This window comes from Dasypus novemcinctus, chromosome 23 (assembly GCF_030445035.2).
Source record: "Dasypus novemcinctus isolate mDasNov1 chromosome 23, mDasNov1.1.hap2, whole genome shotgun sequence".
NCBI classification, from domain to species: domain Eukaryota; kingdom Metazoa; phylum Chordata; class Mammalia; order Cingulata; family Dasypodidae; genus Dasypus; species Dasypus novemcinctus.
Genome location: NC_080695.1, coordinates 72,131,226 through 72,154,149, shown reverse-complemented (window position 1 = coordinate 72,154,149; position 22,924 = coordinate 72,131,226). Strand labels below are relative to the sequence as shown.

General features: G+C 44.5%; 1 protein-coding gene and 1 long non-coding RNA gene across 2 annotated transcripts in view; one reads left to right on the top strand and one right to left on the bottom strand.

The window, feature by feature from the left end:
- The window catches only part of MEIOB (meiosis specific with OB-fold), a 31,019-nt gene extending 23,641 nt beyond the window's left edge, over window positions 1-7,378 (bottom strand). The window contains exons 1-3 of the mRNA XM_058286656.2: window positions 5,381-7,378; window positions 4,268-4,344; window positions 2,645-2,702 (exon numbers count right to left, since the gene is read on the bottom strand). Coding sequence (XP_058142639.1) covers window positions 2,645-2,702; window positions 4,268-4,336 — 127 coding nt within the window. The 5' untranslated portion in view covers window positions 4,337-4,344; window positions 5,381-7,378. The remainder of the gene's footprint in view (window positions 1-2,644; window positions 2,703-4,267; window positions 4,345-5,380) is intronic.
- Window positions 7,379-8,846: 1,468 nt separating this feature from the next.
- On the top strand, window positions 8,847-10,798 carry LOC139437459 (uncharacterized). Its single transcript, XR_011647262.1, has 3 exons — window positions 8,847-8,957; window positions 10,219-10,370; window positions 10,660-10,798. It is a non-coding gene; the product is annotated as an uncharacterized lncRNA (long non-coding RNA).
- The last annotated feature ends 12,126 nt before the right edge of the window (window positions 10,799-22,924 follow it).

The window sequence follows — 22,924 nt, the reverse complement described above, 5'->3', positions numbered from 1 at the left end:
AAAAAAGTGTTACAATCTAAATACATGTGCAAATTATAGCTGTTAGTGTTTACCTTTGAGGAGGGCAGTGGGATAGGAAGAATGGGAGATGGAAGGGGGAATTTTACTTTTCAACTCTATGACTTTCTATACTGTTCTAAATTTTTAATGAAAAACATATTAATGTTATGTGTAATATTTTTAAGTCAGTAAGTATATCTTCTCCCAAAAAAAGTACACTGTACACATCATCTTAAAAAGAAGTCAAAGAATAGAGAACTGTTTCTCCTCCCCACACTATCTGATGTGTAAAAATTGTATTTCATGTTGTAGTTTTAGTAAATATTTTACTAATGACTTTTTTCTAATTCATGTATTTTAAGTTAAGGCTTTTAGAGCTTAGAAAACAGGAAGTTCTACAGATTCTCAAACAGTTCAAATGGTATTTCTGATCTAACTGATGACACTGAAGTAAAGCAGATACAGAAAGGAATATGTAGTGGCGCACAGGGTAGGAGATGACATCCTTGTCATCTAGCTCAACTATTAATATGAAAGAAAATAAGGATGGCAATACCTACCACTCACCTATGGTTCATACGTAATGTTAGTGTGAGTCATTAACACAGCCACAATTACTCAGGTAATTTCAGCAAACTCTACCAAGATTATTAGTAAGTGAATCTGGTTAGCCAAAGCTCTGATTTACTTCTGCTAAACGGAAACACACTGTAACCTTCGATAAAAAGGCATTAACACCTTTAAAGCTAATAGTAGTTAACTGCCAGCTTTGGCAATCTCTATTGTATCTTTGCATGTCAGCTACAAAATTTTGAAGGTGAGTTGATAATTATTATTTTTTAGGAAGTACCAGGGATTGAACCTAGACCCTGTATATGGGAAGCAGGTGCTCAACCACTGAGCCTCATCTGCTCCCTGAAGGTGAGCTGATTTTATTTTTTAAAGATTATTTTTTATTTCTCCCCCTTCCCCTCCTCCCGCCCTGCTGTTTTTGCTGTCTGTGTTGTCTTCTCATTTTCTCTCCTCTAGGATTCACCGGGATTCGATCCTGGGGACCTCTGATGGGCAGAGAGGTTCCCTGTCAATTGTGTCACCTTAGTTCCTGGTCTCTGCTGCACTTCACCTTAACTCTCCTCTTGTCTCTTTTGATGCGTCATCATCTTGCTGTGTGACTCACTTGCATGGGCACTGGCTCACCACGTGGGTACTCGCACAGGCACTGACTTGTTGCATGGGCATGCCTTCTCTTCTTTTTTACCAGGAGGCCCCAGGGATCGAACCCAGGTCCTCCCATATGATAGGCGGAAGCTCTATCAATAGAGCCACATCCACTTCCCTGAGTTGATTTTTTTTTTTAAGATTTATTTTTTAATTTCTCTCCCCTTCCCCCTTCCAATTGTCTGCTCTCTGTGTCCATTCACTGAGTGTTCTTCTGTGTCTGCTTGTATTCTTGTCAGCAGCACTGGGATTCTGTATCTCTTTGTTGCGTCATCTTGCTGCGTCAGCTCTCCGTGCGTGTGGCGCCATTCCTGGGCAGGCTGTACTTTTTCATGCGGGGTGGCTCTCCACAGGGGGTGTACTCCTTGCACGTGGGGCTCCCCTATGCAGGGGACACCCCTGAGTGGCACAGCACTCCTTGTGCACATCAGCGCTACACGTGGGCCAGCTTACCACATGGGTCAGGAGACCCTGGGTTTGAACCCTAGGCCTCCCATGTGGTAAGTGGATGCTCTATCAGTTGAGCCAAATCCGCTTCCCCCTGAGTTGATTTAAAAAACAAAATTTCAGCCTTGGATTATGTTTCCATAGTCCCAAAAGTCTTGTACAGTTCAAGCAACACTGTAAGAACCACTAAAGCCAAAACATTGGCTTTGTGTTTTACACAAACGGAAGGCAATGCTTTCCCTCGGCTATCTGGCTGTGTACGTACACAGACACTGCTGTCCCACTGCCACCTCCCTAGGACACTGCTCCACCATCACACTTCCCTGCTCAGAAAACTTCTCCTCCTCACTTTTGGTCTTTTAATTGATTATTGATTTTGTGATTGACAAGCGTACTTGTCTCCTTCTAGACTGAAAGTGGTAGCCGGCTCAGGCTTCTTACTCTGAGCCATGTATGAGGCCCTTACAAGTATGAGCTCGTGTAATTTTCACACCAGCTCTATTTGTCCCCATTTCATAGACGTGTGCAGGTCAGACATGGAGTACTTGAGTTCAGATCTCTCAGGGAATAAGTGAGCCCAATCCAGCTACAGCGTCCATACCTCGGACACTGCAAGCGCTGATGGTGGTATGAGACCACAGTTTCTCTTATCTTCCAATCCACAAGACTTCACAGTGAATGTGTTCAGTAAACACGCTGACCGAAGTCAATGCCTTGACCATTTTAACTAGCAATTTTGGCATTGAGCAAAGACATTAAAATTACGTTTGAAAACAGCAAATAAAATCATTAAACATTATTTTAATGTCCTCTCACACATGGCCTTGAAGCGAGTACTTTACCTTACCCTAGAGAACACAGCCATTGCTCTTAAGTTGTTAAAAAGGCATGAAAAATTTAATCACTTAAATATACTTTGTTGTACTCATAAGTCACAGTTTATGAAAAAAATGAAGCAAAGAGTTAAAGAGAACTCAGCTTTTTCTGTCTGGAAAGCCTTTGACATCTGTTTTTCCAATAACTATCCCGATTATTTTCTGCAAAACAAAAAGGTTATAGAAGACCAATATTAAACACAGATGTAGACAGTAAATTTAATTTCATGGACCTGTTATATTTTACTGGTGCTAACAAACATTTTTGACTAGGAACCATTTAAATGTATTTACTCCAGACCAACATCTAAAAGAACTTCATAAATGTTCAATTCCACAAGGAATAGAACAAAGTAATAAGACAGTTAACTCCTATTTCAAATATCATCATTTAATATTAGTATGTTTCTACTTTATTTTCAATCACTAGGTGGAGCGCAGTAACTGAGCTATGCTATCAATCCTTACTGAATTCATTCAAAGCACATTTCTAATGCAATTTAATTTGCCATGGTCTTCAAAGCTTTCTTTTATATGGGGTTTTGGAACAATCCACATAAAATTGTTTAGCTTCTTAAGCCAAGCATGCTGGACAATAATATAAATTAGATTGTGACAAAACTTGTACATTGCTGCTGATAAATTGTAATAATCGATTAAAACGTCCTAGATCTGAAACCTTAGAGATATCAACATCACCACAAAATGTTAAAGTTCTCTTTAGTGCCTACCCAAGAAAAATTAAAAGTGTGTTAAAAAATAAAAACAACTAGCTCTTCTGAAAGGATAACCTAAATTTATATTACTTATTCTAACAAGTGATTTTAACCCTGCAATAATCTGTTACATTTAAAATATAGTCCACCTTTTAGGACTACCACATCCTAGCTGAGCTGTTAGCTTCCTTACTGCATTTAGACACACTGATATTATTTAATTTCCTATGCATGCAGGGCTTACTGAATTTTGTTGGAAAAACAAAACTAATGGAAATGGTGATTAAATTTTCCAACTAAAGAGGCAATTAAGCAAATAGGTTTACCTTTCAAGGAAAACTACAACAACAATAATTTTTAACATTAATAAACTTTGAGTTGCAAATTACTGAAGTTACCTAAAATTTACCCCACTTTTTCAGAGATCTGGCTTGCAAAAGCCCAGTGTACATGACATAACACACTGCTCAAGGGCAAGAAAGGTATCGGGGTAAAGGAACTGCTTTACACTAAGTCCTTCACCTTACAAGACAATTCCACCCAGATATCTTTTAAATAACTAACAGTCTTGGGATATTAGAAATTATTGAATTCCCTCACAATCCTTCCCCAAAATTTTTCACATAATCATTTTATAAATATACTTGCTGGGTATATTCATGTCATAAAAGCAGGAACGGCAAGCATGTAAGTCCATAACTTGGTTAATTTGAGCAGATATTTAATAGAGAACTAAAATGATACAAATAAAATTTTAATCTTCTTGAGCAATTGCTAGTTAGATCTACAGTTGTATCTCTTACCCTACAGTCAAAAGAAAGATTAATTTTCATTTTGCTGGTGTCAAGACAAAGAAGCGTAGAGATACTTCCTATCTAACAATCACGTGAATGCAGTGAGTCTCTGCACACTTGTCAGTTACACAGCAGGTGCCGGGTGAATCAGTAACACTGATGTAGGTAATATTACGCATGAGCTTTCATTAGAGAGCACCCAAACCACAGTATCTACCATGTTAGCCATATTCGGATGCAGATCTGAAAGAGCGGTGAAGGTCTTCGAAGCAATGGAGTTTTCCATTCTTTAATCTGCATTTTAGAAAATATAATTTAGGTGTATAAACTAAATAACTGAAATAATTCATTAAAAATTCCAATATTAAAAAAATTTAATATGGAGGCAGTGGCTAACATATTTTAATGTATTCCAGTGCTACCTTGCACATAGCTAGTCCTCAGATATTAAATGAATAAAACAGCAGCTTGTATCTCATTATCATCATTATGAAAGGTTTTACTGTAGTGGAAATTGTAAGCCACAACAAACTAGCAGATTTCCTTTTCTAAAACTCTTGTGAACGCCCTCATCCAGAGGCTTTGGTTCCAGGACACGTCTGAGGACTTCAGAGTTTTGGGGAGGCAGTGGAGTTAGTCCAACATAATTTTGAATCCCAGAACCCTAGCTTGTAACTGGGCACTTTGACATATTCAGCTATAATTTTCTCATCCATAAAACGTGGATACCACTACCTTGAACAGTTGCGAAAATTAGTAATTATGTACACAAAGTGCCTAGCTGCTGCAAGCCCCTCAATATATTCAAAGACCTTTTGGTGCCGGAAGAAACAATTGGGAGGGTGAGCATGTTAAGTTTCCTACTCATTCTTTTTTTTTTTTTTTTTTTTTTGGAAGCACTGGAAATCAAACCTGAGACCTCCCATTTGGGAGGGAGGCACCCAATCACTTTAGACCCCTCCGCTCCCTCCTACTCATTTTTCTAGCCTGCTGTGATCTGGTTCACTCACTATGCAATTCCACTCTTTAAAATACTTAACAAACTGTGACCAATTCATCTGTCCAAGCAACAAATATTTATTAAGAACATATCAAGTGCCAGTCACTTGAGGTTAGAGAGAATTATTCAGAAGTTGGATTTTGTGTAAAAACCCTGCCCAACTAATTTTTTTAAAAATTTCTCTCCCCTTCCCACCACCCCCTTAGCTGTCTGCTCTCTGTGTCCATTTGCTGCGTGTTTTGTCCGCTTCTGTTCCAACTAACTTTTAAATGGATTCTCCAAATTTTTACTCTTTAGCATCTGACTTACATGGTTTGCTCATTGACTTACGTGATATCTATATGATTTCTTTCAAGTTCCTTCAATTTCTACTATTATCCAACATATACAGAGATATACTTTAGCGTCTGCCCACAAAAAATATGACGTACTTCTCTCCCCGGACCTTGTGAGAAACACAAAATTAACAAGAAAAAAGAGCTCAATATGGTAGTACAAAGGTTACATCATTCATCAGCAACCACTGTCCCTTTCACTTTCAAAATATATCTTAAATATATATTTCTCCATCCTCATTGTCACCTCCTGGGCCCAGGTCTGTCATTTTCCTGCAGTAACCTAGTTTATGAGACATTATTTATTCAACGCGTGTGGTCTGATGTCCTGGGGCAGAAGAGGGGTTAGACTTGGGGGCTGGTCCCTAGTGTCCTTCACTGTACCCACCCAGGAGCCTCAGAGGGGAGCAATGAAAACAGGAAGGACATGTGACAGGATGCGTACAGCCTGGAGGCCACTGGCCCAGATCCTTGACCAAGGTGGGAGGGAAAGAGCGTTGGTGGAACTAGTCCAGGCTAAGGTAGCCGTGGTGGTGGCCTGCTTTGGGGCAGGCCCTCCACTCCAGAAACCAGACACACCCTCAAGATCTCCAACAGCTCGCCCACCACAGGGCTCCAGGAATTTCCCTCCTTGGACCTTCCTAGTCCGTCCCTTTCAGATTAATGGTGGTGGGGGGGGCATGGCCTGAGCCAGGCATGTGCCTCCTTGCTGGAGCTCTCCTCTAGAGAGAGCTGCACTGCTGGGTCCTTACTCCCTCTGGGGCTCTGTGGACCCCCATGAGGAAGGGACACTGCTAGCCACTGGCTCCAAGAAGGTATGTATGTGGCCCTCGGGTCAGCTGAAGGGGTCAGTGGGACCGTGATAGCAACGCCCACTAACTTGCTGATATGGAGGCCAGTGGTCTCAACTTCTGAGCAAGCCAGTTGGTCTCCTGGGGCCTGGGCTGGGAATGGAGGAAGTGAAAGCAGAGCCACAAGCTCTGCCGACTTCTGGGTACTGCCCAGGGCGGGGTCTGGGGTGTGGGCTTGCGTGTGTGCAGTCCATCTCTTCTGCACAGTTGTTCACCCCTGCCCAGGGGCCAGGTGCTGTGCTGGCGCCCATCTTAGAAAATCCCATTACCACGGCTCGTCTCACCAGCACTTCCTCTGTCACCGCCTCAGCCCCAAACAATCCAAGTCCCGCCCAGGCTACCTCCTAAGTCCTGTCTTGAATCTGATGCTTCTCCCCAGCTGGCTGACTACAGATCCACTCCTGGCAGAGTGAGCTTTTAAAACCTTAAATCATGTCACTCCCTTGCACTCAATGGAACCCAAACTTCCCGCCGCCTGTTCCTCCTGCCGCCGCTCTCCAGCCTGCTGCTCTCACTTCCTCACACTTCCCACACGCCGGTCCCTCAGCTGCCAGCCTCACCCCTCCCCGCTCCCCCTGCTCCTCTCTCGGCCCTGCCTCTGTTTCCCCTCTCAGCCCTCCTCAGGTGTCCGCCCGGGTGGTCTTTCGTACACAGCTGCCGCCAGGCTGACTAAACCGGCGGGTGACCGGGGAACCTTTTGGGCGGCAGAGGCCCGGCCTGACTTCCTATTTGTGCCACAGGAGCACGCGTGTTTACAGCTCAGTTCTCCGCCCCAGGGACCTGCGGAGCCCCGACCGCCCCCGCGGGCCCCGGGCTGGGACCAAGTGACGAAGCCGGCCTCGGCCTCCCACAGGGCGGGCGGCTCCCGGCCTCCGCCCGCTCGCGGGTCCCAGGAAGGCGCCGGCCCCGCGCTCCAGGCCGAGCCCCGCGCGCGCGCGCCGGGCCCCCGAGCGGCCTCGCAGCGCCGGGCGAGCCCCTGGGGAAGGGGTCCGCGCCCAGCCCCAGACGCCCCCTCGCCGGCGGGGCCGGGGGCCTCGCTGCCTCCAGACGCCGCCCGGGCTCGCCCCTCCCTGCTGGTGAGAGCCCCGCGGCCCGCGGGCCCTGCCCCGGCCGGACGCCCCGGGCTCGGCGCGAGGAGCCTTCACCTCAGCCGCGCGCTCCCGGCCGCCCTCGCGCGCACGCCGCGCTCGCCCCGCCCCGCCCCGCCCCGCCCGAGCACGCCCCTAGGCCCCGCCCCCGCGCCAGCTCCATGCCCCGGCCCCGCCCCCGGCCCCGCCCCCGGCCCCGGCCCCGGCCCCGGCCCCGGCCCCGCCCCCGGCCCGCCCCCGGCCCCGCCCCTCCTCCTCTGAGTCCAGGTTCTGAGCTGCAGCACCCGGGGCAGCCGCGCGAGGTGCGGGCTATCCCTGGGTTAATTCTTTCACCTGCGTGCGGCTCTCCAGGGACCTCAGTTTGAAAAAGAAAAAGTGCACAAAGGGAGGAGGGCGCCTGCAGCCGAGGGCTTCGGAGGGAGGCGGTGCGGGCGCAGACCCTGCCCCTGGCGCTGGGGGGCGCCGGCGGAGCTGCTGGGAGGGCTGGGCAGGCCGCTAGAGCGGGGGGGGGGGGGGGGGACCCCGAAACAGGCATGGGGGGCTCAGCGCCCGGCTGCGCCGGACTGATGAGAAGCCTCAATTGCTACTACCGTTTGGAAATCTTGTTAGCCTAACAGCTTAGTATAAACTACTTCGTGGTGTGAAAGTTCTCATCTGGGGCAAAGAGGAGCCAACACTGACTCCGTTACAGTTGTCCCCAACTAGCATGTTAAATTTTTGAGCTTCTCCTTTAAAAGGAAAAAAATCCTTGGTTCGCAGTATACCACCATATGTTACAAAAGAAAAACACAATATCAGGGGCAAGTTTTATGTTGTCATCAAAACGTAGTCTTTTTTTTTTTTTTTTGTAATTTTTTAATTCCCCAAATGATCATGGAAATCAAAATAGAGGACCCATGTTACCACCATTTCAAATTCAATAGAAAAAGTCTTTTCAATTTCCATATCCTTTTCCAGTCTTTGTTTTCATAGAACATATCTTTATCTTTCCAAGAGAATGAAAAGGCATTTTAAAGTATATTTTACTTTTAATTAATTGTTTATTTAGGAGATACCAGAATTGAACCTGGGACCTCATACATGCAAAGCAGGAGCTCAACCACTGAGCTACACCCACTCCACTTAAGTATATTTTAAAGAAAAAAAATTGGTTTAAAAAATTGTTTTCATACATTTTTTCAGTTAAGCTTGGGGGGGGAGGTAATACTTTTTTTTCTTTGATTTTTTTCATGTTTTAGTAAATTACCTTTTAGGTTTTTTTCCTTTTTATATTTTGTGGGCTTTTTTTTGTATTTTTAGTAAATTAATTTTTGCTGAAACCTCCATAAGATGAAGCAAGCACATGTCAGGCTCACTAGAACACAACAGGCATTTCATAAGCCGAGCTCTTGTGAAACACATTAGCCTAGCCCCAAAGACTGGAATTGTTTCGTGTTGATGAAATCAAAACTACCTCTGGCATAAATTACTCCTTTCTCCCATTTTTATAACAATTCTGTGAAATGGGTTTGTTCTTAACCGTAGAATTGACTTGTCAATACGTTTTGGAGGCACATAACAAAAACAAGGACAAGAGATGCCTAGCTCTTACCCCTGGATGTGGAGGTGGAGGATGAGTGAACAGAGGTCAGAGGTGAGAAACATTGCGTGTCTGGCAAAAGAAAGGGCATGCGGCCCCATCCGCCCCTCCCTGGAGCATGCCAGCTGTCAAACCACCTGGGGCCCAAATGGGTGACAGGGGAAATATGTAGTGATCAACTTTACAAGTACAAATGGGAAGGAAAAAATTGACCATTATTGCAATGACTGATGAGATCACCATTATTTGTTTAACCTCATAATTACAGAAATAACTTCTCTAAGGTGGACGTTGCTACTACAGCATCCCTCCCAGGATCCGAACTACTAATAGGCCAGTCACTGGAGTAACTGATCTTACTCCCCCAGTCGTAAAGGAAAGCCCTCGCCCCGGAGGGGCCGTGGTGGCCAGCACTTACTAGGCTGGAGGTGTGCTCAGAGTTACGGACATTTTTGTAAATTTTTGCAAACATTTGACTAGAGAAGAAAAGTGAGGTAACCAGCCAGGGGGGTGGAGAGAACTAGACATGGGGAATGGGCTGAAGGACGAAACTGGCCAATTTAAGAGTTATTGGAGCAAATAAGAGAAGGAAACAGAAGAGGCAAAAGTGAAGAGGACATCCTGGGGCAGCTGGACTCAGGACAGTTTCGCTCCGTGACAACTCTTTTTCTAAACCAGGCTACGTTCTGTGGTCCTGGCCATGAGGATTTCGACATACCTTTGTGGGGACATAATTCCAGCCATGACCAGTAGTTTTGAACTCTCTTTTCCTTCCATTTCCACCTAGTCAGCCATCAAGTTCTGTTTCTCTTCGGATTATCTCTTGCATCTGCCCTTGTCTTTTTTTTTTTAATGCACATTTTTTACTGTATTTTTTTTGAAGATATATAGATCACAAAAAATGTTACATTAAAAAATATAAGAGGTTCCCACATATTCCACACCCCACACCCCCACTCCTCCCACATCAACAACCTCCTTCATCATTGCATTTAGTGATACATTTTGGAGCACTGTTGCACCGCATGGATTATAGTTCACATTGTACTTTACACTCTCCCCCAGTCCATTCAGTGGGTTATGGCAGGGTATATAATGTCCAGCATCTGTCCCTGCAATGTCATTTAGGACAACTCCAAGTCCCGAAAATGCCCCCACATCACATCTCCTATTCCTTTTCCCTGCCCTCAGCAACTACCATGGCCACTTTCTCCACATCAATGCTACAGTTTCTTCAATTGCTAGAGTCACAATAGTTCTGTAGTAGAATACCAGTAAGTCTATTCTAATCCATATTTTATTCCTCCTTCCTGAGGACCCTGGGATGGTGAGGTCCACTCCACCTCCAAGTCGAGAGGGGCCTTGGATCCCACAGTGTTGATGGATGCCTCCTGCTTGCAGCTGTTGGCTCTCTTGTTTCCCTGGTGTGGTGGTTGACCATCTTCAGCTCCCTATTACCTGACCTGGGTAAGTCCAATGAACCGGAGAGTAGGAATTGCAACTATAGGCTAAAATGTAAGCCATAATGTAAACCATAATGTAACTAAAAATTTAGAAAATTGTACAGTCTAAAATATAAACCATAATGTAAACCAAAATGGAACCGTGTTTGATAGCTATGTTTCAAAATCTGTCCATCAGCTGCAGCATCTAGAACATGAGCATGTAAAAAGATCATTGCTGGGGAAGGGGGAAAGGGTTTGCTGTGGGATATGTGGGAGTCCCCTGTAGAGTACACATGCCCTCGCCTTTTTAGGCCCAGTGTGGACACCTCTGGCCCTGGAGGGATGGACGGGCTGGGGCAGGAGCCTGCTGGAGCGGCCTGGCCTCACCAGGGCCAGCCCGGCCCACGCCGTCTCCAGAGTAAGCCTCTCACAGCTCCATCACAGCCTCTCCTTGATCTGGAATCTTCACTACAGTTCGTTGTTATGGAGGGGTGGGGGTTGGGGGTGAGGTGCATTCGACTTTTGATGTAAAGGGTCAGATAATAAATATTTAAGGCTTTGTGGGTCATTCGGTCTCTCGCAACGACTCAATTCTGCCCTTATAGTGCAAAAAAGCAACCACAGACAATAGCTGAAAAAATGGGCATGGCTGTGTTCCAATAAAACTTTATTCACAAAGCAGGCTGGCCCACGGGCTGTAGTTTGGAGACCCCTGGATTACAGTAAAAATTCCGTAGCTTGGAATCTATCACTCTCGGCAATTTGGACTCAATTTACAGCACTAGCCCTTTTCCCCACTCTTTCTCTAACGTGTCCATTTTCCTGAGACTTTTTTTTTTTTAAATATTTATTTATTATTTTTTTTAAATTACATTAAAAAAAATATATGAGGTCCCATTCAACCCCACCGCCCCCGCCCCCCACTCCCCCCACAGCAACACTCTCTCCCATCATCGTGATACATCCATTGCACCTGGTAAGTTCATCTCTGAGCATCACTGCACCCCATAGTCAATGGTCCACATCATAGCCCAGACTCTCTCATGTTCCATCCAGTGGGCCCTGGGGGGATCTACAGTGTCCCGTAATTGTCCGTGAAACACTATCCAGGACAACTCCACGTCCCGAAAACGCCTCCACATCTCATCTCTTCCTCCCGTTCCCCACACCCAGCAGCCCCCATGGCTACCGTTCCCACACCCATTCCACATTTTCTCTGTGGACATTGGATTGGTTGTGTCCATTGCACACCTATGTCAAGTGAGGGCTTAGATTCCACATGGGTACTGGATGCACTCTTCCCGCTTCTAGTTGTAGACACTCTAGGCTCCATGTTGTGGTGGTTGACCTTCTTCAACTCCATGTTAGCTGAGTGGAGTAAGTCCAGTAAGTCAAAGTGTAGGAGCTGAAGTCCTGAGACTTTTATATGCTCAATAAATTTATGTTTTTTTAAATTTATTTATTTTATTTCTTTCCCCTCCCCCTCCCCCACCCCAGTTGTCTGTTCTTTGTGTCTATTTGCTATGTGTTCTTCTTTGTCCGCTTCTATTGTTGTATTGTTGTCAGCGGCATGGGAATCTGTGTTTCTTTTTGTTGCGTCATCTTGTGTTAGCTCTCCGTGTGTGCAGTGCCATTCCTGGGCAGGCTGAACTTGCTTTTGTGCTGGGCGGCTCTCCTTACGGGGCGCACTCCTTACGCATGGGGCACCCCTACGCGGGGGACACCCCTGCGTGGCACGGCACTCATTGCGCGCATCAGCACTGTGCATGGGCCAGCTCCACACGGGTCAAGGAGGCCCAGGGTTTGAACTGCGGACCTCCCATGTGGTAGACGGACGCCCTAACCACTGGGCCAAAGTCCTCTTCCCCAATAAATTTATGTTTAAAATGGACTTCCTGCACTGCAAATACACAAATATTTTTTAAATGTTTTAAAACAATCATCCTGTCGCCACAGTATTTTCATTTCCACGCTCTTCTCCATTTCCTTGCCCATGGGGTCCATGTTCATTGCTTCGCTGTTACTTTCAGGAAATCTTACTAAGGGCTATCTGGAATGAAGCCTCCCTACTATTTGGAATGATAAGTGGTACACAGTTCGGTTCTCTTAGAGTCCAAAATTGCTACAAGATAGAGAACATGGGTGATGGGGGATCTGCAGCCCTGGGCTTTCCTCCCTTTGCGTCAAGCTCTCAGGCCTTGTTCCTTGTGAGGTTTACGTATGGGTTTAGGAATTTCCTCGGACATGATAACCTGTCTGTATTGTTCCCATAGTCGGCAAAGGCTAAAGGAAGCAAGAGATAACCTCAATTTAAAAAGACACTCCAATTTTTAAAGTTATCACTCTGACAAAAAGACAATACACAATCCTCGGCATACCTAATTTCAGTGTTCATCAGTCGGAGTTCTCCTGTCTTGTAGTTTTGTTACCCGCTTGTCTGAAATGAGACAGTGAATGAGGTTTAGAAGGAGGTAGCCCATAACCTAAAAGCCAATCTGTCCCATCAGAATCTCAAGTTTGCCCCTAATTAGCTGTGTCACTCAAGACTCTCTCAACTTCATTTTCCTTATCTGTCAAATAAAAGGTTCGGATAGCCCCAGAGGGACAAAGATGAATACAAAATTCGATACCCTGTGGGAAAATGTAATGTATTTATTTAGGTATATGTCCATCTCTCCTCTCAGACAGAAAACTTTTGAAAGCTCGTTCATCTCGGAATCCTCCCGTAGCTAACTAGTGCCTTGCCCATAGCCAGTGCTTGCTGAATGAGTCATTCTATAGTCAGGAACAACCAGGCTTTAAGATGTGACAAATCTGCAAAAAAGCAAGGGGTAGAGGGCATCACTCTCCACTCGGAGTCTATATGGGCTGCTGTGTGCTATGGTGGGAGGCCAGCAGACTTGCATTTTAGGTCTGGTTTTGGTTCTGGACATTGGAGTAATTCAAATGGAAAAGTGAACTTTGACCATGAGAGAGCATGTCACACCCACTGGGATGGCTCAAATCAAACAGACAGACCACAGCAAACGTTGGTGAGAAGGGAGAGACACTGGAACCCTCATACCCTGCTGGTGGGAAAGCAAAAGAGGACAGCCTTTTTTGGAAAACAGTCCGGCAGTTCATTAAACCATTAAACAGAGAGTTACCAGATACCTCAGCAATTCCACTCCTAGGTATCAGCCCAAGAGAAATGAAAACCTATATCCATACAAAACCTTGCACACAAAGGTTCGTAGTTGCATTGTCATAACAGCCAACAGGTGGAAACAACCCAAATGTCTATCACGGAAAAATGGATAAACAAAATGTGGTCTAGCCATACAATGGAATATTATTTGGCCATAAATGAAAAAGAATGAGATGCCGATCCACGCAGGGACTTGGGTGGACCCGGAAAACATCAGGCTAAGTGAAAGGAGCCAGGCACAAAGGAACACAGATTACCTGATTCCATTTATGTGAAATGCCCAGAATAGGCAAATCCACGGAGAAAAAGTTACTTAGTGCTTGCCTGGGGCCACAGCAGGACTGAGGGTGAGGAGTTGGGGAGAAATGGAGAGTGACTGCTGGCAGGTCCAAGGTTTCTTTGGGGAGTGATGAAAATATCCTGGAATTAGATAATGGTGATGATTGCACCTATCTGTGAATATACTAACTTTACACTTTAAGTGATGAATTATTCGGTACGTATATGTCAATAAAGCTGTTAAATTAAAAAAAAACAAGTTACCCTCAGCTTGCCTCGTCACCCCTGTTGGAGCAATGAACTTTTCGGCACTGGAAAACATCACATTTCAGGTCTGGAGGGAACTGCCAGAAAGTCCCACAATTAAAAGTATACATCCTGCAAGTTCTGATTTGGGGAGGAGGAGAAGAAAAAAGTTACCCAAGTGTAACACATTTCATTATTTGTGTTTAGATTCGAGTTTGCCAAGAATGCATTATTTTTAGAGTCACGCAGCAACAAAAGGCTTCTTTGCCATCTATCGTTTAATTCTCCCCACAGCCATGAAGTAGGAGCAGCGAATGACAGGCAGATGTGCCTGAGCTCCAGCAGTCAGCTTATTTCTTTTAAAGATCCTGGGAATTTGTACAACTTTCTGTGTTTTGCTCCTAAATTAAACGTTATTTTGATATTGACATCTTGAGACTTAGATGAAAAAAATTATGAGCAAGGTGGCCTCATTTACTGTTTTAAAGAAAAATCAGTGACGTGTTTTCTTTGTGTTTCAGTGTTTATGCATGTTGATATTAGCTTCAAAGGATTCCATAGTAGAATTCCATTACCCTCCACTTTTTTTCAGGACCCTTAAAAAAGACAAGTGCGCCATATATTATTCTTTCATTATAGCTTGTGATTTCAGACAGTATTTGCATTGATTTGTCCACAGGCTCACTCGGCTTTAGAAGAGAGGGCAGTAGGAAGCAGTTTATTCGCTCTGTTGGTGTTGCAGCAAGGAATAAAACGAGTCAATAAAGTCACTTCTATATCGTAAATTTTTTTCCCTCTTGATCAGTGATTTTATGACCCTGAGGTCACAGCTATTGAAAAATTTTATTGTATCTTGATAAATTCTCTGTGTCAACTCCATATTACAAGATCTTTCATTTCTTCCATTAAACAACTGAAAATGGAGACCAGCTGCGCTCTCATATTTATTATGTCAATAAAGCCCATCATAATTACACCGGGCTGTTGAAAAGTGGCATGCCAGGAAACTGATGGACTGTTTTAGGTCAACTGTTTCATACAATACCAGCCACTGATCAAGTTGTTCCAGGGGATCTAAGCCACCGACTCACAGGAAAAAAAGAGAATCTCCATGTCATGTCTTTTCTTTCTTGTTTTGCCAGGCTCTCATATAAGTAAGATATATGTACTATGTATGTCTTACTTATATATATATAGGTATGTGTAAGTAAGATGCTTGTATCTTTTTATAAGTATATTTGTAAGTGAAGAAAAAAGGTGAAAAAATTTTTAAACAATTGTAGTCTTTGAACTATAACTCTAGAGAAAAGATGTGAAAGAATTCCAACAGAGATTTCATCCAGGTTATTATAAATGATATGATATTTAAAACCATCACTTTATGGTCAGAAGTACTGACATAGAGCACATCCTATACTGAGAAGTTTTAACACCATTTTAAAATGTATTAACTCATTGGGCAAGAGAGTAAAATGCTTAAAGAATGAGAAATCAGGAACTAAAGATTCCAGTTCTAGTTCCAAGGTTCAGCTCAGGTCCTTAGCCTCTGCAAATCCTTTATCTCCTGACTTCTGCGCGAGCTTTGCCATGAATGCATGTTCGCTATTAGAAGATTCAGGATGGAGCCAGCCCATTAAGACCAATCGCTCTCTTAATTGGATCAAATTTATCTTCATATCAGTGTTGGCTATTGTAATTTAAAAATGTCAGAGGATAAAAGATTGAATAGTACTAGCCTACAAATTGCACAACTTGCATATGAACTCTTCATAGCTGAGAAGACCAAGAAAAAAAGGAGCACAAACCCTGGTTAAAAAATTTAGAAAATTCAAAACTGTAGTATTTTCCAGTTTCCTGTTGTCTCAAAAATGGTCGCTTAATGAGGTGGATGGAGATGTTTTAATGCATCATTGCAGTTATATTTTTTATTGTTAAAACAACTTTATGGAGGTATACTTTACATACTGTAGCAGTTTGATATGGTTATGAATTCCAGAAATAAATATTGGATTATGTTTGTAATCTGGTCTGTACCTGGGAATGATTGAGTTATGATTAGGGCTTTGATCGGGCCTTGTCATTAGGGCATTGAGTTCCCGCCCCTTGGTGGGGGGGAATCACAGATAAAAGGCAGGGCAAAGGACAGAGTTGAGGGTTCTTAATGTTGGAGTTTTGATGTTGGAGTTTAAAGTCTTAATCTTGAGCCCCAGGGAGAGAGACAGAGCTGTTGGCCTGATAGTCGACAGCTGACCTTGTGGAGAAAACGGAGGAGCTGAGCCCAGAGAAACCCTGGAAGCCTGAGCCCTCACAGATGTCAGCTGCCATCTTGCTCCAACACGTGAAAATAGACTTTGGTGAGGGAAGTAACTTATGCTTTATGGCCTGGTAACTGTAAGCTCTAACCCCAAATAAATACCCTTTATAAAAACCAACCGATTCCTGTTATTTTGCATCAGCACCCCTTTGGCTGACTAATACACATACATAAAATTTACCCATTTGAACTCTACAAGCCAATGTTTTTAGTAAATTTGCCAAGTTGTGCAACCATTACCATAATCCATTTTCATCATCCCAATAAAATGCCCATTTATAGTTAATCCCCCTTACCACCCCTACAAATGGCTTTTTTAACACTTAATAAAATTCTTTTTTTCTGCTCTAAAATGTCATGGGCTCATACTGTAAAAATTCTGAGAAAAAAAACAAAGTACAAAGAAGAAACTCAGATCACTCCTAAATCTGTAACCCAGTGAGAACCCTTGTTCATGAGTGAGTAAATACTTTAAAAATCTTCACTGTGCTCAAATTTGTTTACAAAAATTCTACCGCATTATACATAATATTTAACAAATTCATTTTTAATTATGAATTTATTTTGAATTGTGGTAAAGTAGAAATGCCGTAACAATCATTTCAACTATTTTTAGTGGACAGTTCTGTGACATTAAGGACATGGACAGTACTGTGCAACTTCCACGGCTGTTTCCAGGCTGTTTTCATCAACCCAAGCCGCAATCTCTTTAATCAATATATTTAATGACCTTAAACTATGCTATAACTGAACAAATATATACTTTAAGACACTGTGAATTAGATGCATGAAGAGGAGTCCAGGCAGGCTCTTTGTAAAATCATTATTAAAGCAGCTGTGGGTTTACGGAAACATTATGCAGAAAGTAGATTTCCCATATGAGCACTTTGATATTATTTATGAATGCCAAAAAGAGATACAGATTATGTTTGTAAACTGGTCTGTTCCTCTGGGCATGATACCCTTACCCTTTGATTGACTTAAATTCAAAGACTTTCCATTGACTTGATTAAATCAAGATTAGGGCTTTGATTCTGCCACGTCATGAGGGCGTGCAGGGTTGAGTCCCTGCCCCTTCATGGGCTGTACAAATGGACATTCAGTCAAGAAGACACACAGAAGTAGACACACAGGGAGACACACAGAGAAAGAGAGACGCTCCAAAGACATGGCAGAGAGATGATGCCTTTTGCCTGACCGTTTGCAGCGCTGAGAAAGCCCCGGGAAGAGAGACGAACCCTCCAGCCTCCAGCTGAGATCGGGAGGAGCTGGGACCTGGGAGCCTTAAGAGGAAGAGGGAGGCTGGACCCTTGCCGATGTCGCCCACCATCTTGCTTCAATGTGTGGCAACAGATTTGGGTGAGGAAGTACCTGTTTCAGTACCTTGAGTCGGACTCTTTAGGGCCTTGTAACCGTAAGCTTCTACCCAAAAAAATACCCTTTATAAAAGCAACCGACCAGGTGCAATGGATGTGTCATGATGATGGGAGAGAGTGTTGCTGTGGGGGGAGTGGGGGGCGGGGGCGGTGGGGTTGAATGGGACCTCATATTTTTCATAATGTAATTTAAAAAAATAAATAAATAAATATTTTTTTAAAAAAAACAAAAAACAAAAAACAAAAAAAAAGCAACAGAGTTCTGGTACTTTGCATTAGCGCCCCTTTGGCTAACTAATATACCTTATAACCCCCTTCACACATGCACCTTTCCCTCTTATGAACATTTTGCATTAGTGTGCTCCTTTGTTAAAACTCATGAAGAATATTATTATAATTATGCTTTTAATTTTCACCCACTGTTTACATTAGGCTCACTCTTTATATTGTACGGTTCTATGGGTTTTGTGTGTGTGTAAACTTATATGCAACCTAAAATTTCCCTTTTTATCCTTTTTTGAATATATATTTCAGTGGTGTTAATTACATATGCAAAATTGTGCCTCCATCCCCATCATCTGTTGCCAAAACTTTTCCCCCACCCCAGACAGAAACTCCCAACCAATGAAATCTTTTTTTTTATTAAAATTATTTATTTTTAAAAATTACATTAAAAAAATACGAGGTCCCAATCAACCCCACCGCCCCCACCCCCCACTCCCCCCACAGCAACACTCTCTCCCATCATCGTGAGACATCCATTGCACCCAGTAAGTACATCTCTGAACATCACTGCACCCCGTAGTCAATGGTCCACATCATAGCCCACACTCTCCCACGTTCCATCCAGTGGGCCCTGGGGGGATCTACAATGTCCTGTAATTGTCCGTGAAGCACCACCCAGGACAACTCCACGTCCCGAAAACGCCTCCACATCTCATCTCTTCCTCCCATTCCCCAAACCCAGCAGCCACCATGGCTACCCTTCCCACACCCATTCCACATTTTCTCTGTGGACATTGGATTGGTTGTGTCCATTGCACATCTATGTCAAGTGTGGGCTTAGATTCCACATGGATACTGGATGCACTCCTCCTGCTTTCAGTTGTAGACATTCTAGGCTCCATGGTGTGGTGGTTGACCTTCTTCAACTCCATGTTAGCTGAGTGGGGTCAGTCCAATAAATCAAAGTGTAGGAGCTGAAGTCTGTTGAGGCTCTGGGCCTGGGTGTCTTATTATCAGTCCAGAGATTCAAATCCCCTAAATATATCTTAAACCCCAGCACCAACTACAATTCCAATAAAGTATCATGCAAGTCTTGTGAGAAGAGATCCCCTCCGAGTCCAATTCCATCATGTAGAAACACCAGCTCCAAAAAAGGGCCATCTGCCATGGCAGTGAATCCCATCTGCCATGACCATAGAACCCGTGGGTCTCTTTATCCCTCAAAAGAACCAATACCTGGGGTTGTATCTACTTTATCTGTCTCTTAGACTCTGCTCAGTTGTACATAAGGGCATTCCTTCTGACAACCTCCAGACTCTTTTTTAGAGACTCATAGCCTTATAATCTCATTTCTCCTCTCCATTTCCCCCTTACATTAGGTCAAACAGCATTTTGAAGTCATGTTATTATATGTAGACAGGGATATTCTGCTGATCCGTATTGAACCTTTAATTCAAGGTCATTTTCTAGTTGCATCTTCAGCTGGTATGTGGTAGTGATCCCTCGTTGCCAGGGAGGCTCATCCCCGGGTGTCATGTCCCATGTTGGGGGGAATGCACTGCATCTACATGCTGAGTATGGCTGTGAGAGTGGCCACATTTGAGTAACATGAAGGCTGTCAGGAGGAAACTCCCAGGCACAATGCTACTCTAGGCCTTGTTCTTATTGCAGGTGTATAGGCTCAAAAGCATAGCCATTAGTATCAGGAACCCACTGTTGGGCCCTCCTTCCTTCCTGGTTCTTGCCGTTGCCCCTGGGGGACTGCCACTGCTCCCCCAGGGTCCATGACAGTGACCCCCGGCCAGGGGCCCGGTACCCCCCCAGCTGTTGTTTTTAATAGTTTCCACTATGAGTATATCCAGACATTACTATATACCCTGGGCATATGCCCTGTATAACTCCCTGTCAGCCATATATATCCTGTCAATAACATCCTATATCAGTATTCCTCCGCTGCCATTGTTGAACCACTCTGTGATCCAAAACTTCCTGTAAAGTGAATCCCAACATAATGTCAGCTTCACAAGAGTCTTAGATCACCGAAATTCATATATACAATACACAGTACTTCCCCAGATCCACCATAAAACCTTTTCCCTTCCACAGCGATAATCTTTTAGCTTATTCATATCATATTTCCTGAAACTGATGTACAGATTCCGAGACAATAGCTTTCAAACAAGAACTCCCCAATCCCTTCCACGCAGCCCCTGGTAAACTGTACCCTAGATTCTGACTGTGAACATGCACATTCTGCTTATTTCATCAGCTAGACTCTTACCTTCCCAATTCCTATGGAACTTCTTGATAATTTTTCCAAATATGATTTGCTGTGTTAAAGTGGCACCCCCAAAAAACTAAAATCTTGCAAAGACAACAGGCCTGTTAGGATTTCCATTGTGATATCATGTGGAGACATCCCTTTCTCTGAGAAAATTCTATGGATACACTAAGACTCTGTAGCAGTTGATATAATTGATGAATTCCAAAAAGAAATATTGGATTATGTTTGTAATCTGATCTGTACCTGGGCCTGATTGAGTTACGATTAGGACGTGGAGTTGGTGGAGACTCACAGATAAAAGGCATGGCAAAGGACAGAGTTGGGGGCTTTTAATGTTGGAGTTTTTATTTTGGAGCTTGATGCTGAAGACTTAAACTGGAGCCCTGGGAGGTCTGCACGCAGAGGAAAGAGGAGCCAGCCCCAGAAAGGAGGGAACCTTGAAGCCAGAGAAAAGCAAGCCCCAGGAACGTAGGAACCCAGGAAGCCTGAGCCCTCGCGGATGTCGGCAGCCATCTTGCTCCACATAGACTTTGGTGAAGGAAGGAACTTATGCTTTCTGGCCTGGTATCTGTAAGCTTCTACCCCAAATACATACCCTGTCTAACGCCCAGCAGATTTCTGGTATTCTGCATCAGTACCCCTTTGGCAGACTAATACAGATTCTTTCGTTGTAAGTGACAGAAAGTACAACCTCGGCTGGCTTTAAAGGAAAGGGGAGAGGGTGGTGGTGGATTTTATCAGCTCCAGGCCCTGGAACGTCCTGGAAGATCCAGGACTCAGTATCTCCCGGCCTTGGCTTCCTTCCATCTGTGGTAGGTTGGCTCACGTTCCCCACAAAGCCCCGGTCAAGTCCTGCCCCCGGTCCCATGGGCGTGAACCCCTTTGTGAAAGGGACCTGGGACGAGCCTGGGGAAGGGGGCGAGGCTCGATGCAGTATGGCCGAGGCCTTCAGGAGCAGAGCGGATTCGGGTCCCGTCGGTTAGGAGAGCCCAGAGCAGGAGATGAGCAGACAGATGGCACTGGGCAGCGGATTGCCGGAAAGCCAGCCCTGGAGCACGCCAGGCCCTGAGGACCGCGGGGCCTTGCCAACTTCTTGATTTTGGGCTTCTGGCCTCCAAAACAGTGAGGGACAATAGATTCCTGTTGTCGACGCCAACCCCGTGAGTGGTTTTTGTCACAGCAGCCCTGGCAAACTGAGACACCATCCCTCAGAGAGCTGCGTCTCCTCCGATGGATCAAACCAAAGTTCTGCTCCTGGCCGCCGCTGACGGATGTGGGTCACTGTCCCCACCTGAGCCAATCCCGTGACCAGAGGCTCGGGGAACACTGATGTCTTAGGTCTGCTTCAAATGCCCAGCTGGGGGCAGGGGAAGACAGTCCTCCAAATCCCATGGACTCAAAAGAAATCTGGGTTCTTTCAGCGAGGCCATGGCCGCTAAGAGGCAAAGCCACCTGTGTCCCCTGCCTTCTCCACACAGAGAACTGAGGAAGCAGCAGGATCTGGAGCAGGATGCGCTTTGGAGTCAGACTGTATCATCTGGGTTAGGTTCAGATACCACCAGAACCAGCTGCCTAAATCTCAGGGCCCAGCTCATGATGGAAATGCAGGGCCCCTCTGCAAATATTAAGAACTTCGAGGGAAGCAGATTTGGCCCAACAGATGGGGCATCCATCTACCACATGGGAGGTCCAAGGTTCAAACCCAGGGCTTCATGACCCGTGTGATGAGCTGGCCCATGAGCAGTGCTGATGCGCACAAGGAGTGCCGTGCCACGCAGGGGTGTCCCGGCATAGGGGAGCCCCACGCGCAAGGAGTGCGCCCCGTAGGGAGAGCCGCCCAGCACAAAAGAAAGTGCAGCCTGCCCAGGAATGGCACCGCACACACACAGAGCTGACACGACAAGATGACGCAGCAAAAAGAAACACAGATTCCAATTCCCGGTGCCGCTAATAAGGATAGAAGCGGTCACAAGAGAACACACAGCAAATGGAAGCAGAGAGCACACAACTGGGGGAAGAGGAGAGAAATAAAAAATAAATAAATCTTTAAAAAAAAATAGGCAAAAATGTGATCTATCCATACAATGGAACATTATTTGGCCATAAAAAGGAATAACGTTCTGATACATGCTACAATGTGAAAGCATTATGAGGAGGGAAAGATGCCAGACACAAAAGACCACATATTGTGTGAGCCCATTGATATGGAATGTCCACAAAAGGCAAATCCATAGCGACAGAAAGTACATTCGCAGTTGCTGGGGGTTGAGGTAGGAAGAAATGGAGAGTGATTGCTGATGTGGACGGGCTTTCTTTCTACCATGATGAACAGGCTTAGAAATTACATCATGGTGAGGATCTGCCGCTTTGTGATATACTAGAAACCACTGACTTTAAATTTTACAGTACTTGGATTATATCTCAATAATAATATTAATAAGATTAATGCTAGGACCTTGTAACAAATGTCCCAATAGTGAAACTGCATGCGCAGGGGTAAAGATGCGATGGAATAGTATTTTCAAAGTATTAAAGGAAAATAACCTAGAACTTTATGTCCAGCTTAATTGCTTGACTGCTTTCAAATATGAAGACACGATAAAACTGTTCTTAAGAAATAAAGGCCTCAGCTTTGCCACACAAGGCACACACAAAAGTGTGTGGG